The following is a 12958-nucleotide window of genomic DNA, read 5'->3' on the forward strand; positions in this document are numbered from 1 at the left end:
TGCTGGCATCGGATTGCTTGTTCGAAGTTCTTAATTGAATAAAGAGGTTTCCACGATTGTAGAGATACTCCATTAATTGAGAGGCTTTCAATGAATTTCCTCAGCTAATTGCGTTCAAAGCCTGTTAATGGACCCCGCAGGCAAGAGGATCAAATATCAAAGAGAGCTTGTTTCCCAAAGGATTTCCTGGGTGTCTTCTCGCCACCGCTAAATAGACATATAAAAACAGAGTTTACGAAGTGATTTCCATCTTATGATTCGGGGTTTCCTCAGATTTGATTCTGTTCAAGGCCTTGACCGCAGAGAAGAAGAAATGAGTCGATTTTTCCATCTTGTTGTAATTCTAGTCTCCTTCCTGTATCAAGTGAGTAGGGTGTAAATACAACCATTTTAACGAACGTACTTTCGACAAAAGAAATCAGTTCCTTGAAAAGCGGTGTACCTTAAAGGGACCTTACAGAGACCTACTAAGATAAACTGGTTTTCCCTTTAAAGGTAGATCTTTTGGGAAACTATTCCGTTGGAAGTAAGACAATCCAGTAGAGTTTTGTCATTTAAGAAAAAACTCAAGACCTTTTCACTAAATTTATTAAGAGTAACCCTTTATCATATTTTTAACTTTTTAGCCTCTAGTTTCTAGAAATATCGCTAGTTTTTTATTTTCTATTTTTTTCCGAGTAAACTTGATGATTTTAGGATCAGTTTTGTAAAGCACCTCGAGCAAGAAGTGGATATGTGCGCCATATAAATGAACTGTCGTCATTATTATTATTATTATTATTATTATTATTGTTGTTATTATTTTCCTAATAAGAGCTGTCCCAAAATAAGGTTTCACTATACTTTACCTTCGAACAAACACCTTAAAAGTAACACCGAATTGGCGTATAGCTAAGCTTTCCTTGGTAGGCCGAAAGACAATTTTTTTTTCAGACTGAAAAGTTTTTTCTTGTTCTATTTAACTCTAAATAGCTGTAACTATTTCAGAATCCCATTTCTGACTTTGAAAATGGGCAGTTCGACTTATACACGAGTAAATGCGGTATTATTTTCGCTGTTAATGGGTGCACAAGAATGCATTTGAAAAGTGTTGATTTGATAGGTATAATTTATGTTTACAGAGCATAGCCACTGCCAGACAAGACCTCCACACTTTTCTATCAAAGGATGAGTTGAGAAGATATTTACAAACAGATTCCTACGAAACAGGTCAGGTGGCTCACTTGTTGCTTCCCTCTTTCCCAACCAGCGATTGTCGACGCTAGTAAAGCAACCATTTTAACATTAATGTTTATCCTTAGTTCCAGAATACGATGTCGTTAAAGTCCATAATCACAGAAGTAAGCGAAATGAATTTTCCACAAAGCAGGACTACAGGCTGTCAGCATTTGGAAAAGACTTTGCACTGACGCTGCAACCGAATGATGACGTCATTCCTGACACGGGACTGCCAATAGAGAGGCGAAAAAGAGACGGTGTGGTTGTCAAAGAGATCCATCATCCACATGGAAGATTTTATGAAGGCCAATTGACTTCGGATCCAAATTCCCATGTTACTGTGCGGGAGACTGATAAAAAGGGCCAACTGGTAAGTATATGTAAATCTGTAAATGCTTCACCTTAACAAGAAATAAGATATTTACTTTTTTAGAGATAGCGCTTCCTAGCATGAGAGAATGAAGGTAAGAGACTGTAGGCTTAAAATAGTTTTTTCTGTTAATGGCAAGGAGAGTTAGGTTACTTTTAGACTCACGGTATCCAGTCCCCAGGAATAATCATCTGAGAGTGAGCTATTTGGTGATTGCCTTATGGAAGAAAGAATAAAGGCCGCATGTGATATCCACGTGAGCAGAATTTGCGTCGTGGGATTAGCTTCTTCTTGATAATACTAGGAATGGCGCTGTATGAAAGATTAAAAGAGGAGCAAGGCTTATCTAAAGATTAAACCTTGCAGAGCGGTGCTATAGTGAGTGATGGCCATCTGTACCACTTAGAACCTCTGCCAGATCATCTTCACCGACGAGCGGCATTACAAGGACCTGGGTACCATGTTATTTCCAAAAGAAGCGCTCGAGATCTGCCAAACCAAAAATTTATGTCGACTCATAACAAAGGTATTTACATTTTCTTTCACATACTGATCTAGCTTAACTTACATCATAATACTAACTTCACCTAGAATATCGGAAGCTTCCTGTTTTCCATTTTTATTTCTTTCTTTCCCTTTTCTTTATTGTGATCACAAAGTCGCGGTGAATTTGCGGGAGGGAGGGGAGGGGATGTATTTCTGGGTTAATGTCAATCTTTTGAAACTGAATTTTCTCTCCATCCAAGTCGATCGCATGTCCTCTCCGGTCCTTTATCTCGTGCATTCAGTTATTTTAAGATCTACAGGACAAATTATAAAATTTCTTTGGGTGCTTTATTTTCCCTATTTTCTAGAGGGGACACAAGAACACGAGGAAGTCCAAGATGATCAGAGTGAGACGGAAAAGACCAGGATGAAACGTGACGACGTTTATAAAGGCAACATATACATTGAGGCCATGCTTACCGCTGACAAAACAACCTGTGATTTCTATGGCAACGAGACACTTGACTACCTCCTGAATATTGCTAACCTGGTAATGATGAGATAAACTTTCAGTTACTAAGGAAACACAAAAACAAATAAAATGGTTTTCACTTCTGCTCTTATGCTGGTGGTCGATCTTAGCTCGAGTCTAATGGCTTACTGCGCAAACTCTGAATAAAGTCTTCCAAATTGATTTTTTCTGATTTCTAATTGAATTAGGTTATACTATAATCGAAACCACGTTTATCGACGCAAGTCATAGACCCGATCGGGATCAGCGCCCTCGATCCTTTCCGCCGGCCAAAAAGATCAAGTTGGGAAGACGCAAAGTCGTTTGTCTTTCCATTTCCATTTCTATTTTTCTTGCCTTAATTTTTCTGTAGGTCAGTCGGCTTTACAAGGATAAGTCCATTGGAATGCCAGTGTCATGGGTGCTCACGAAAGTCTTCCTTATTGAAGGGTTTGACGTAAGTGGGAGCTATCAAAATCTTCGTTTTATACATCACTACATTTTATATTATTTTTGTTTGGTTTTGATCGTTTGCTTGTTTGTTTGTTTGTTTGTTTTATCTTCATGATCAGCCAGACTTGGACTTTGCAGCAAACAATATACGTTCTGCAGGATCGTACTTTTGGAAATACAAAAGTTGGACCTTGAATAGGAACACTGCAAATGGTAAACAAGAACATTATGATATTGCTGCCTTGCTTACAAGGTAGGTATCATCATGAGCATTTTTAATTGAACACTTAGAGGTAACCTGGTTTGAATTATTTTACTTATGTGCGCTATGTGATTGGTCCATAAAGCGCGCGACACCCCCTCAACCAATTAGGAGTAAGGCTAAAAAGAAAACTAACTGCGCGCTTTTGTTTCTATCGGCTGTTTTCGGTTTCGTTGCACCATGGTAAGGCTGGCACACATAACTAAAAAACATGATAACACGTGCAAGTATGTTAGAGCAAACACTAACTATATGTTCTTTTTTGACAAAGTAATCTTATCTTTTGTTGGAAACAGGAGCGTATGTGGTCTGAACAGCTGCTCTATCAATGGTAAGGATGAGTTTAAAACTGCCTCACGTGAACTTATCAGATAACTAATTTACTTGTGTTTTTAATTTTTTTTTTCCATTCAAATATATACTTGCTTCGTTGGTATCCTATAGAGACCCAGTGGCGGATCCAGACCTTGAGTTAAGAGGGGCGGTGGGCAGTTTTTTAGTGTGTGTTCACCTGTCGGCTTTTCTTCCTTCTGCAATTTCTTTTTACCCAAAATAAGAGGGGGCCCGGGCCACCCAGGCCCTTCCCTAAATCCGCCTCTGAGACCTCACAGGCGCATCAAAGAAATTTCTCCCCACTGCTGTTGTCCATGTTCAACTATCGAACCAAGTAGAGGACATAGAGTTAATCTGTAGTCGATGTCACTGCCTCAACTATTTAAATTTTCTTTGACCTTTGTGGTTTTCTTACCTATGTGCGCATGCAAAACGCCAAATCCCAGTGCGACCAGGAAACGTTGAACTAAGAAGCACCTTGTGAATAAAAAGCACTGATATTTGCATTTTGATTTTAATTTTGTGATAGTTTTTAACGTATTTATCCTCCAATAGGGGTCGCAAACAAGGGGCTTTGTGGCAAATACCCTGGCGTTAGCATAAACGTGGCTATTGGACTCGGTGCAGCGTACACTGTGACACACGAGATGGCTCACAAGTAATTCTTATTTCTAGTACTGTTGGCACCCTTTTAATTTCTTCCCTCTCAACTTTGTCAGAAAACATTACTTGAACAAGCACCCTCATAACGAATATTTTCCTAATGATACTACTAATAATCTGAGATCTCAAGATTATCCGTAAAAAATCAATGGGATAACCTAGATTGATTCTGTTTTTATCTCCCATAGTATCGGCTTAGGGCATGATACTGGAGACTGCCACAAGATGGGAGCGATCATGCACAGGCAACAAGCCTATGGCCCCAACGCATTCCACTGGTCCCCTTGCAGCATGAATGAACTGAAACAGAGGTTTACGTAAGTATATTCATTAATTTTCTTCAGTGCTGTTCCTTGTCTCTAGATCTGCTCACAAAGAGCAAATGTATTTCGTATTCAATTTGGGAGACATGGAAGATTTGTTTCTTTCTTTTTAGTTTGAGAGTCTGTCTTGTATGCGGAAAAGCTCAAGGAAAAATATATTATTACAAATTATTCGGAAAGAACTAGATTAGGAATCTTGTGTAGTGTAAATTTTAATTTCAGTAATTAACTTTGCATTTTTACTTCCAGTTTACATAAATGCTTGCACAACCAGCCATCTGTACAGATCCCTCTGCCCAGTCTTCCTCCCCTCTTTTCAGCTGACGAACAGTGTCAAATGGCTTATGGGAAAGACTATACTGCGTGCGGTGCAACACTTAGAGTAAGTACGTCGCAGAAATAGACAACCCATATTATAATTTTAGAATGGAGAAGTGTATATCGTATTTCAACAGTTTTGATGGATGTAGCCATTGTAAAGCCGATCCTACAGTCGTTCATCCTGTTTTAGTTCGCACTAAGTGTGATATGAGGAATAAGCTATAGCGACTTTCTAGCTGAGTTTCTCTCGGTGACGCCACGGTTCGCGGAAGTTACTAGCGTTGATCCATTCAGGAACGCTGAGGAATTATAGATCAAGTTATGAGTTCTTGGTTGGCTTCGATGGCATATTCAGCGACTATTCGACTTTTATTATAGAAGTGTAGCCATCTGGAATAAACTTGACTCAAGATTGAAACTATGTGAAAAACCAGCTTCTTTTAAGAGAGCTTTGAATAGGCATCTCCTGAATGACTTTTTATTTAAATTACCATTCTATTCTTAAAGTTATAAGTAACTTATATTATATTAAACGTGTTATTAGTTAGTTTTGTATGTATAGTTATTAATGTTATTAGTTAGCTTTGTATGTATAGTATCAAGTATTTAAATTATGTAATTGTTCATTGAAAAGCCCCAGACGAGGATGTGTTCAATAAAATGTATGTGTGTATGTATGTATTTCATGCGCGTACGTTGGATTTGAGATGGTAATTTGTTAATTACATATACTTGTCAAAATCAGTAAAAATATGACTAACACATTGTATATGAGCTCAGATATCAAAGCTTGTGAGGTACTACACATTTATAACGGTTTTCATTGTTTCAGGTGAGATATGTTTGTCCGTGAATTTGACCAACCACTGTCAAACATTAAAGGTCGTTGATAAATATTTTTTTAGGGAAGCTGCGGAGCTCTTTTCTGTGAAAGAAAAGGAGGCAGCTGTTTCAGTAGGTCTTCACCGATCGCCGAGGGAACGTTATGTGGCGTCAAGAAGGTAAAACTTCTCTTAAAATACGATTTTAGAAATCTTTGATATTTCTCAATAAAGAGTAAGCGGTTCAATTGAGATTTGAAATTTCGTGTTTCTTTAGATTTGCCTAGCCGGACATTGCAGACATGAACCAAGAGTACCACTGCCTATTGACGGGGGGTGGGGCTCTTGGGGACCGTATGAAGTTTGTACACGAACTTGTGGGGGAGGGGTGAGATACCGCAGTCGACAGTGCAACAATCCTGTGTAAGTATAAATACTTATTTGAAGACCAATGTTGGCATAAAATCCAGAATTATAAACTTAGTGAACACACCTATCTTTCTTTCTTTTTCTTCAGACCTAAATTCTATGGAGAAGTGTGCGAGGGATCTACCAAAGGTCACTTCGAACTGTGTAACACTCAGGTTCGTTGATCAGTTTAAAAATCATCCGTAACTGTAATGTGGACCTTTACAATTTCTCTAATCCTGATAATAAAAAGATACAACGTATGGGAGTGTTCTCACCTCGGTTTCAAGATTCTTGGAAGATCTTACCACTGAGCCAAACTCGTCAGTTTTGAAAGGTTTACCAAATACAAGCTAGCTAAATCGTTGATAGACTCAAATAGGAAAGCATGAATTTACAATTACTTTGTTTCTTTTTCCCCTCAGGAGTGCAGTGTTGATCGTTTTCGTCATCAGCAATGCGAAGCACACAACACGGATAGTACAAAATACCATCCTCACTTTTTAGGAGGTATTGACATTTTATTTGCTTGGGGAACCTTAAACTGACAGTAAACTACAAGGTTCTTACTTGAAATAGCGAATTCTATCTAGGAAACCTGGATCTGAGTTGACGCCGCTGAGTCAAGCGCGTCCCTTGGACTTGGAGGGCACACCACGCTAATCGTGTTAAAAAAAAAATAATAATAATAATAATAATAATAATAATAATAACAGTTGCAAAAACCGCTGATCCAGACTCCATATTTTGAGATGACCTTAATTTATCATTATAACCAAGATGGACATATCTTATACAGCACTACCTATATACTGTATTTCTATAGAAGTTCAAAATTGTAAGGAACTACAGTAATAAAAACTAAAAACGAAAAACGATATTTCTATTCTTTCCAATCAGGAAGTAGCAAGTGTACTTTGGCTTGCGTGACTGGGAGTCGAGGACATTATTTTGGTGACGTCAAGGATGGGACGCGATGTGAAGGGAATAAAAATGTGTTTGATGTCTGCATTGGAGGAAAATGTGTGGTAAGTACATTGTTGAGGTATCGATTGATTTTTGGATTGATCGTGCTATGAATGAAAAACTTGCCGACTCCGTCCCGCTCGATTGTGAGCTGCGTCACTGACCCAGAGACATAATTACTAACAGCTGGTTGATCACTGACTGACCGACTTATGGACTGGTTGAATTACTGACTGAGCTGACTGACTGACCGACCGACAACAGACTCTTTGACTGATTGAGTGGCTGACTGTGCTAACTGACTGACGGACTGTCTGGCTGGCTGTTTGACTGACTAACTGATTGTCTAACTAACTAAGTGACCAACTGACTTTTCACCTAAATGTTTCTCTAAATGAATTAGTAGATGAATGAATGAACGCAAACAGCAAGCATTTATATTGGTTTCCCCAACTATCTTGTAAGTCAGATGAAATGATTTCTTTTCTTTTTTTTTCAGCCGGTCGGTTGCGACAAGAAACTAAGATCAGGAAACGTATTCGATCGATGTTTGAATTGTGGAGGGAACGGTGGAACGTGTGTTCTGGTGACGGGGACGTACACAAAGAACTATCGAGTATATGGTAATTAATGATGTCAGATTTTCTAACTAATTTACAATATTTTAACTAATAATGAAAATGAAAACTATGTCATAGATTTGAACACATTTTCCTCCCTTCTATTTTTCATCTCAATACCTTGGAAATATGAATTGAAGCACTAGGGAAACTGTTTTTTTACATTTTGGAATAAAAAATTTGATTATTACGGAAAAATTTCAAAAGTGTGCGTCACACTTTGATTACATTGTGTCTTTAAATGGTTCTTCTTTTCTTCCTTATCGGTGGGACATGTGCATCTGTGATGGAAGCAAGAGAAGGATAGAAGGGTTGCAGTGTTTGCAAAAGAAATCTCTCTCATATTGAGAGGAGTACATAATGTTAATAGTCAGACAGATTTTAAATATTCTCTTTCTTTCGATATCTTTCGCTAGGTCGCAACAACGGAGACATCATGTTCACCATTCCAAAAGGAGCGACAAATGTCCAGATTCAGGAGAGGAACAAATCTCTCAACTTCCTGAGTACGTAAAATAATATCTTCTCGCCCCTCCCCGGTAGAGAGGGGATGGGTAAGGCTCAGTAAAGTGTTAGAGGGAGTTGGTCCACCCTGACCTACATCTATCATTTCTTATACTTTTCAAAATCCGTTGAGAACCTTCTGTCAGTTCATTTCATTTTTTTGTCATTGATTTTGCTTGTGTTAGCTTTCTGTTAGGGCTTTGTAACACCAACCAGTACTTACAAGTCTTCTGCTTAGTTTGGATATCAAGCTTAAAATCCTGCCAAAAGCCAAAAGAGGTAACCAGGCAGAAATTTTTCATCTTTGAGCTCTGCGATTGGTTGGGAAATCACAGCGTCCTCTTAATCAGTCGGCGTAAAGCCAAAACCAATATTGCGGCTTAGTCTTTGCTCTTCTCCTTTTCGTTGTTTACATCAATTTACTTGAGTTCTACGAGAATCCCTTTAATGTTTTCCTTTATTCTAATGACTTTTGCGACTACTTTTTCTTAAATGTTTGCTAAATGTTTTTACGAAGCTCATTCTCTTAGTTCCCTGGATCACAACATTCACAATTTGTCAGTAACTCGTATTTTCAGGTATAAAGTCAACTAAAGCAGTCAAGGCGGTCGATTATTATGTCCCAGTCCCCAGCTGGACGAATACTTACGCGGCTGCGGGCACTTCCATCTACCATTACATGAAGGGGTATATTGATGCTGAGCTAATAACCATCCGAGGACCAACAAATGAAGACCTGGATGCTATGGTAATTATTTGATTTTACGACTTTTTTTATATCATTTCTTTTTTTGAAAAGGTGTTTAGCAAAAAAAATGAAGTACCTTACTGTCTACAGCGTTGAACTCTGGACTGGGGGATCTAGGTTCGAGAGTCGGTTCGAAAGTTGGTTGTCTGTTATTTAATGTCGAAAACGTGGGAAGTGCTTGCGCAATATTCCGAGCCAGAGGCTCATGTTCGACGTAATCTAGCATAAGCAGGAGGGAAAGCAAATCAAATATTAAGCAAGGAATTATTTCTGTATGTACGCTGTGTAGTTTTAGATCATGATCAACAACAATTAAGAAAAGTCAACTTTGACATGCTATTTCACATCCAAACGTTTACCTGACTGCCTTCAGCCGGGATTTTTTTGCACTACACATATGGACGACTAGCTGTTTTCTTCGATTTTCCCATAGTACGTTTATTCTGGAAGACATGGCAATCCGGGTATATCTTACAGTTACTATGTCCCTGGAAATGGGAAAAGTACAACCTTCAAATGGAACCAAACGATCGACAGCGAATGCAGTACCACATGTGCCGGAGGTAAACATGTTTTTATTGAAACTTTTATTTCGCTTTTGAAGGGCAGCCGTGTGGCTTAGACGACTCTCAACTTGGTAAAGCGTTGTTATGTACGTGTCTATTGGCTAGGGCTGCTAAGGCAGAAGGTGTTGGCTTACGTAGCTGAAAGAAAGAACAAAACGCGTGTCGTTTTCAAATTTTATTCCGAGTGCCATTTTGGTAAATGAAATTAGTTGAAAATTGACAGAGGTAATTTTTCATTTTGAAAAGAACCACTTCAACTTCACGCCTCTAAGTGGAAACACGCACGTCCCGACGACGACTGGAGCTTAGTCTTCCTACACCGAAAAGAGCCAGTTCTTTCAAAGTGGCTCAACTGCGCATGCGGGGATAAATTAAAAGCGCCCAAAATGAAATCGAGCCATTAACAAATAAGTAGAGCTTTGGTAATGTATCAATTGTGTAGAACGCCAGTTCCATTTGCTGCTAGGTGTTCAGTTCATCAAAGCCACGTGCCACCGTGAGGATGACGCAAGTGAGGTGTCTGCTGTTTACTGTGACAACAACACTAAGCCAGCGGAGTCTAAGCCATGCAACCTGGCCCCTTGTCCGAAGGAGTAAGTATTAGCTTAAAACATACTTTGACGCGCATAGCTTGGCGGGAAACCATGTTGGATAGGAGATAAGCACCCCACCCTCTTACGTTTCTGTGATATCAAAGTTGCTGTTTTCCTTAATTCATGGAACTTGCCGACCCAAGCATCCACCAAACTAGTTCTCGAGATTAACACTTAAAGAAGATATCAAAGAAAATATGATAAAATGCTTCAAATTTTAATGGAGTTAACGTCTTAAAAAAAAGAAAAATAGTTATTTGCTTCCTTTCAGTCGCCTCAATTGTTTGGTAAAAATCATTTCAAGAAAATGAACTTATTTTAGCCCATAATTTACCAGCCAAAGTTTTTGGTTGAAATGATAAAGCTTTGCAAATAAAGAAAGAAAAAGAAATCACCAAATCGTGCTTCTATTTCACGTCTAGTGTTTCTTGTAGTTTTTTTCTTTTCTCATATTCACACAGATATAAGTTGGGGGCTTGGAGTCCATGTTCTGAATTTTGTGGAGGTGGTCAACAGCAAAGAAATATTACATGCGTACAAGTCATAACACAGAAGTACACCAAAATTTTACCAGCTCCTAGTTGTAACCATTTGTCAAAACCGGGCAGTTCGAAAAATTGCAACAATATAGATTGCATGCCTCAATGGGTTACTGGTGAATGGACACAGGTAAGAATCAACGCACGCGCATATTTTTAAAATCTTTCGATTTCCACGCGATATGTCATTATCATCACTATTTTTTCAGTGCTCGGTTCCTTGTGGTGGTGGTGGCACCAAAACACGTCGGGTGGAATGTAAGAGAAAGCTTAGTGATGGTTCCTGGATTGCTCTGCCAGATGATCAATGCACTGAGAAGCCATCTTCTCAAATATCATGCAATCATGTGCCTTGTTACAAGTGGCGAGTTCAGTATCCGTGTGCCAGCTGCGGAGGTAGGCATCTTCGTTTGGTTGGACGATTGAGATTGAGATGGGGAAATGGGGTAGAAGGGGAGAGATAATGGAGAGGAGGGAATTGAAAAAAGAGAAAGTGGTTAGAGCAGAATGGAAAATGTGATGAAAAAATAGGAGTAATAGGTTAGAGGGGACCGGGAAAGGAGGAAAGGAAGGGGAGCAAGAGAAGAGGTGAGCGAAGTCAGGAAATGAGTAGGAATAGGAAAAAGATGTGGAGGAGATCTAAAAGGAAAAGAGGAAAGAAAAAGAAGGTAAGGAAGCGGGGGTGAAAAAGGAAGAGGTAGGAAAAGGAGTAAGAAGAGGAGCAGGTGGAAGTAGAAGTATAGGATAGGTGACATGGGAGGAATAAGGAGGAGAGGGAAGATACAGGAAGAGGATCAAGCAGAGCCAGGAGGTACAGGAGACAGGGAGAGACAAAGGAAGAAGAGGAGGAGCTGGGGGGGAGCTTGAGGAGGTTGTAGGGATAGGAGGAAAGGGGGGACTAAGGAGGAAGGGAAGGGACCTATACAAGGGAAGCTTGAGGAGGAGTGGAAGAAAAGTCCTAAATTCAGACACTTTTCTGGTCAGCATGAAACCTTTTTGAGACTGACACCAATTCAAGTACAAATCCAACCTTGGTGTTTCTCTAGGTTTACATGGAGTAGGCTAAAACTATGTACGTTTGTAAAGTAAAATGCTCAAATGCAACTTCTGATATAAATGATATTCAATAGCAAATTGTATTTACCTTATTCTCGACCTTTCAGGTTCGAATATGAGTTACTTTCCGATTGGCTGTTTCAAGGACAAACACAGCAGTGAACGACCGTTAGAGAAACTGGTTGCAAATCTTCGTGGGGGCATTGACTGGTATCACATGGAGAAAACAATAAGGAAATGTGCCAAGGATGCTTGGAGTAAACACTATGATGTCTTTGGAATCCAGTTCTACGGAGAATGTTGGTCGGGTGCCGAAGGCTATAAAACCTACGATAAGGATGGTTTTAATTTGCAAGGTTGTTGGGAAGGAGTGGGGAAGTCAAGTAATAACTATGTATACGCCTTCACTAGTAAGTGATTCTGTCATCATCATCATTACTATTATTGTTGTCACCATCATTATCGCCATTATCAATATTTATTCTCATCTTTATTAATATTATCAACTGTCTATCTCTTTGTAGCGCTGTCGGTCTGCACATGAGCCTCAAAATCGTCAAAGGATGAATATTCACTCGGTTTAACGAAATTTCGTCAAATCTGTCATTTTTGTTGTTAAGTACATTTCTGAACATAAGTGGAGATATGTGCTAATTTAAGCACTTTGCTAGTATGAACTAACTATTAAAAAATATACTTACCTAAGAATATTTATTCCCAGGCATGGTTACCCAGCCACGTGTTGATTGCATCTACACAGCAAATGGACAGATTGTCCCGGATGACAAATGCACTGCCTCAAGGCCTTCACCTAAAATGAAACGTTGCTCTGATGCGTGCAGGACTTAGGGAAAATACGAAAAAACAGTTCTCTTAAAGGAATAAGGTATGATAATCCAAAATACTCTAAGAGATAAAATGGTGCATGCATTGTTAGTAGATTTACTCGAAGTTCACGGAAAAAATGGAAAACATTCAATAAGAATGACTTCAAGAGACGTTCTAATATTGTGATCAACATTATTCTTTTTGCTGCAGGTCGTTCCCGATGATAGAAGAATCCTAGAGGCCGCAAAGACAAGTTTGATCCAGTTCCATAATGATTGTTTCTTCAATGATATAATATTTTTTTTAGTTTTGTAAAATGGGAAATAACTGATAATAAACTGCGAAGTAAGGTGTAACATTTCTGTGCCG

General features: G+C 39.0%; 1 protein-coding gene across 1 annotated transcript; it reads left to right on the forward strand.

The window, feature by feature from the left end:
* Positions 1-245: 245 nt before the first annotated feature.
* LOC111321151 (A disintegrin and metalloproteinase with thrombospondin motifs 1) lies at positions 246-12947 on the forward strand. The gene is made up of 26 exons (XM_088739211.1): positions 246-364; positions 1122-1209; positions 1302-1588; positions 1955-2114; positions 2443-2624; positions 2959-3042; positions 3158-3291; positions 3597-3631; positions 4189-4291; positions 4485-4613; positions 4869-5001; positions 5846-5941; positions 6039-6184; positions 6279-6345; positions 6595-6679; positions 7070-7197; positions 7635-7758; positions 8172-8261; positions 8838-9007; positions 9441-9570; positions 10040-10166; positions 10628-10835; positions 10915-11101; positions 11869-12171; positions 12483-12647; positions 12800-12947. Exons 1-25 carry the CDS (start codon positions 254-256, stop codon positions 12608-12610), a joined length of 3435 nt encoding a protein of 1144 aa, XP_088595337.1. The 5' UTR covers positions 246-253; the 3' UTR covers positions 12611-12647; positions 12800-12947.
* The last annotated feature ends 11 nt before the right edge of the window (positions 12948-12958 follow it).

Source organism: Stylophora pistillata, chromosome 11 (genome assembly GCF_964205215.1).
Source record: "Stylophora pistillata chromosome 11, jaStyPist1.2, whole genome shotgun sequence".
In the NCBI taxonomy this organism is placed as follows: domain Eukaryota; kingdom Metazoa; phylum Cnidaria; class Anthozoa; order Scleractinia; family Pocilloporidae; genus Stylophora; species Stylophora pistillata.

Coding starts and splice junctions, on each gene's coding strand:
- LOC111321151 (XM_088739211.1), top strand. CDS start 254: ATGATTCGGGGTTTCCTCAGATTTGATTCTGTTCAAGGCCTTGACCGC. Junction 4,614..4,868: donor GAACTGAAACAGAGGTTTAC/GTAAGTATATTC, acceptor TTTTACTTCCAG/TTTACATAAATGCTTGCACA. Junction 6,680..7,069: donor CCATCCTCACTTTTTAGGAG/GTATTGACATTT, acceptor CTTTCCAATCAG/GAAGTAGCAAGTGTACTTTG.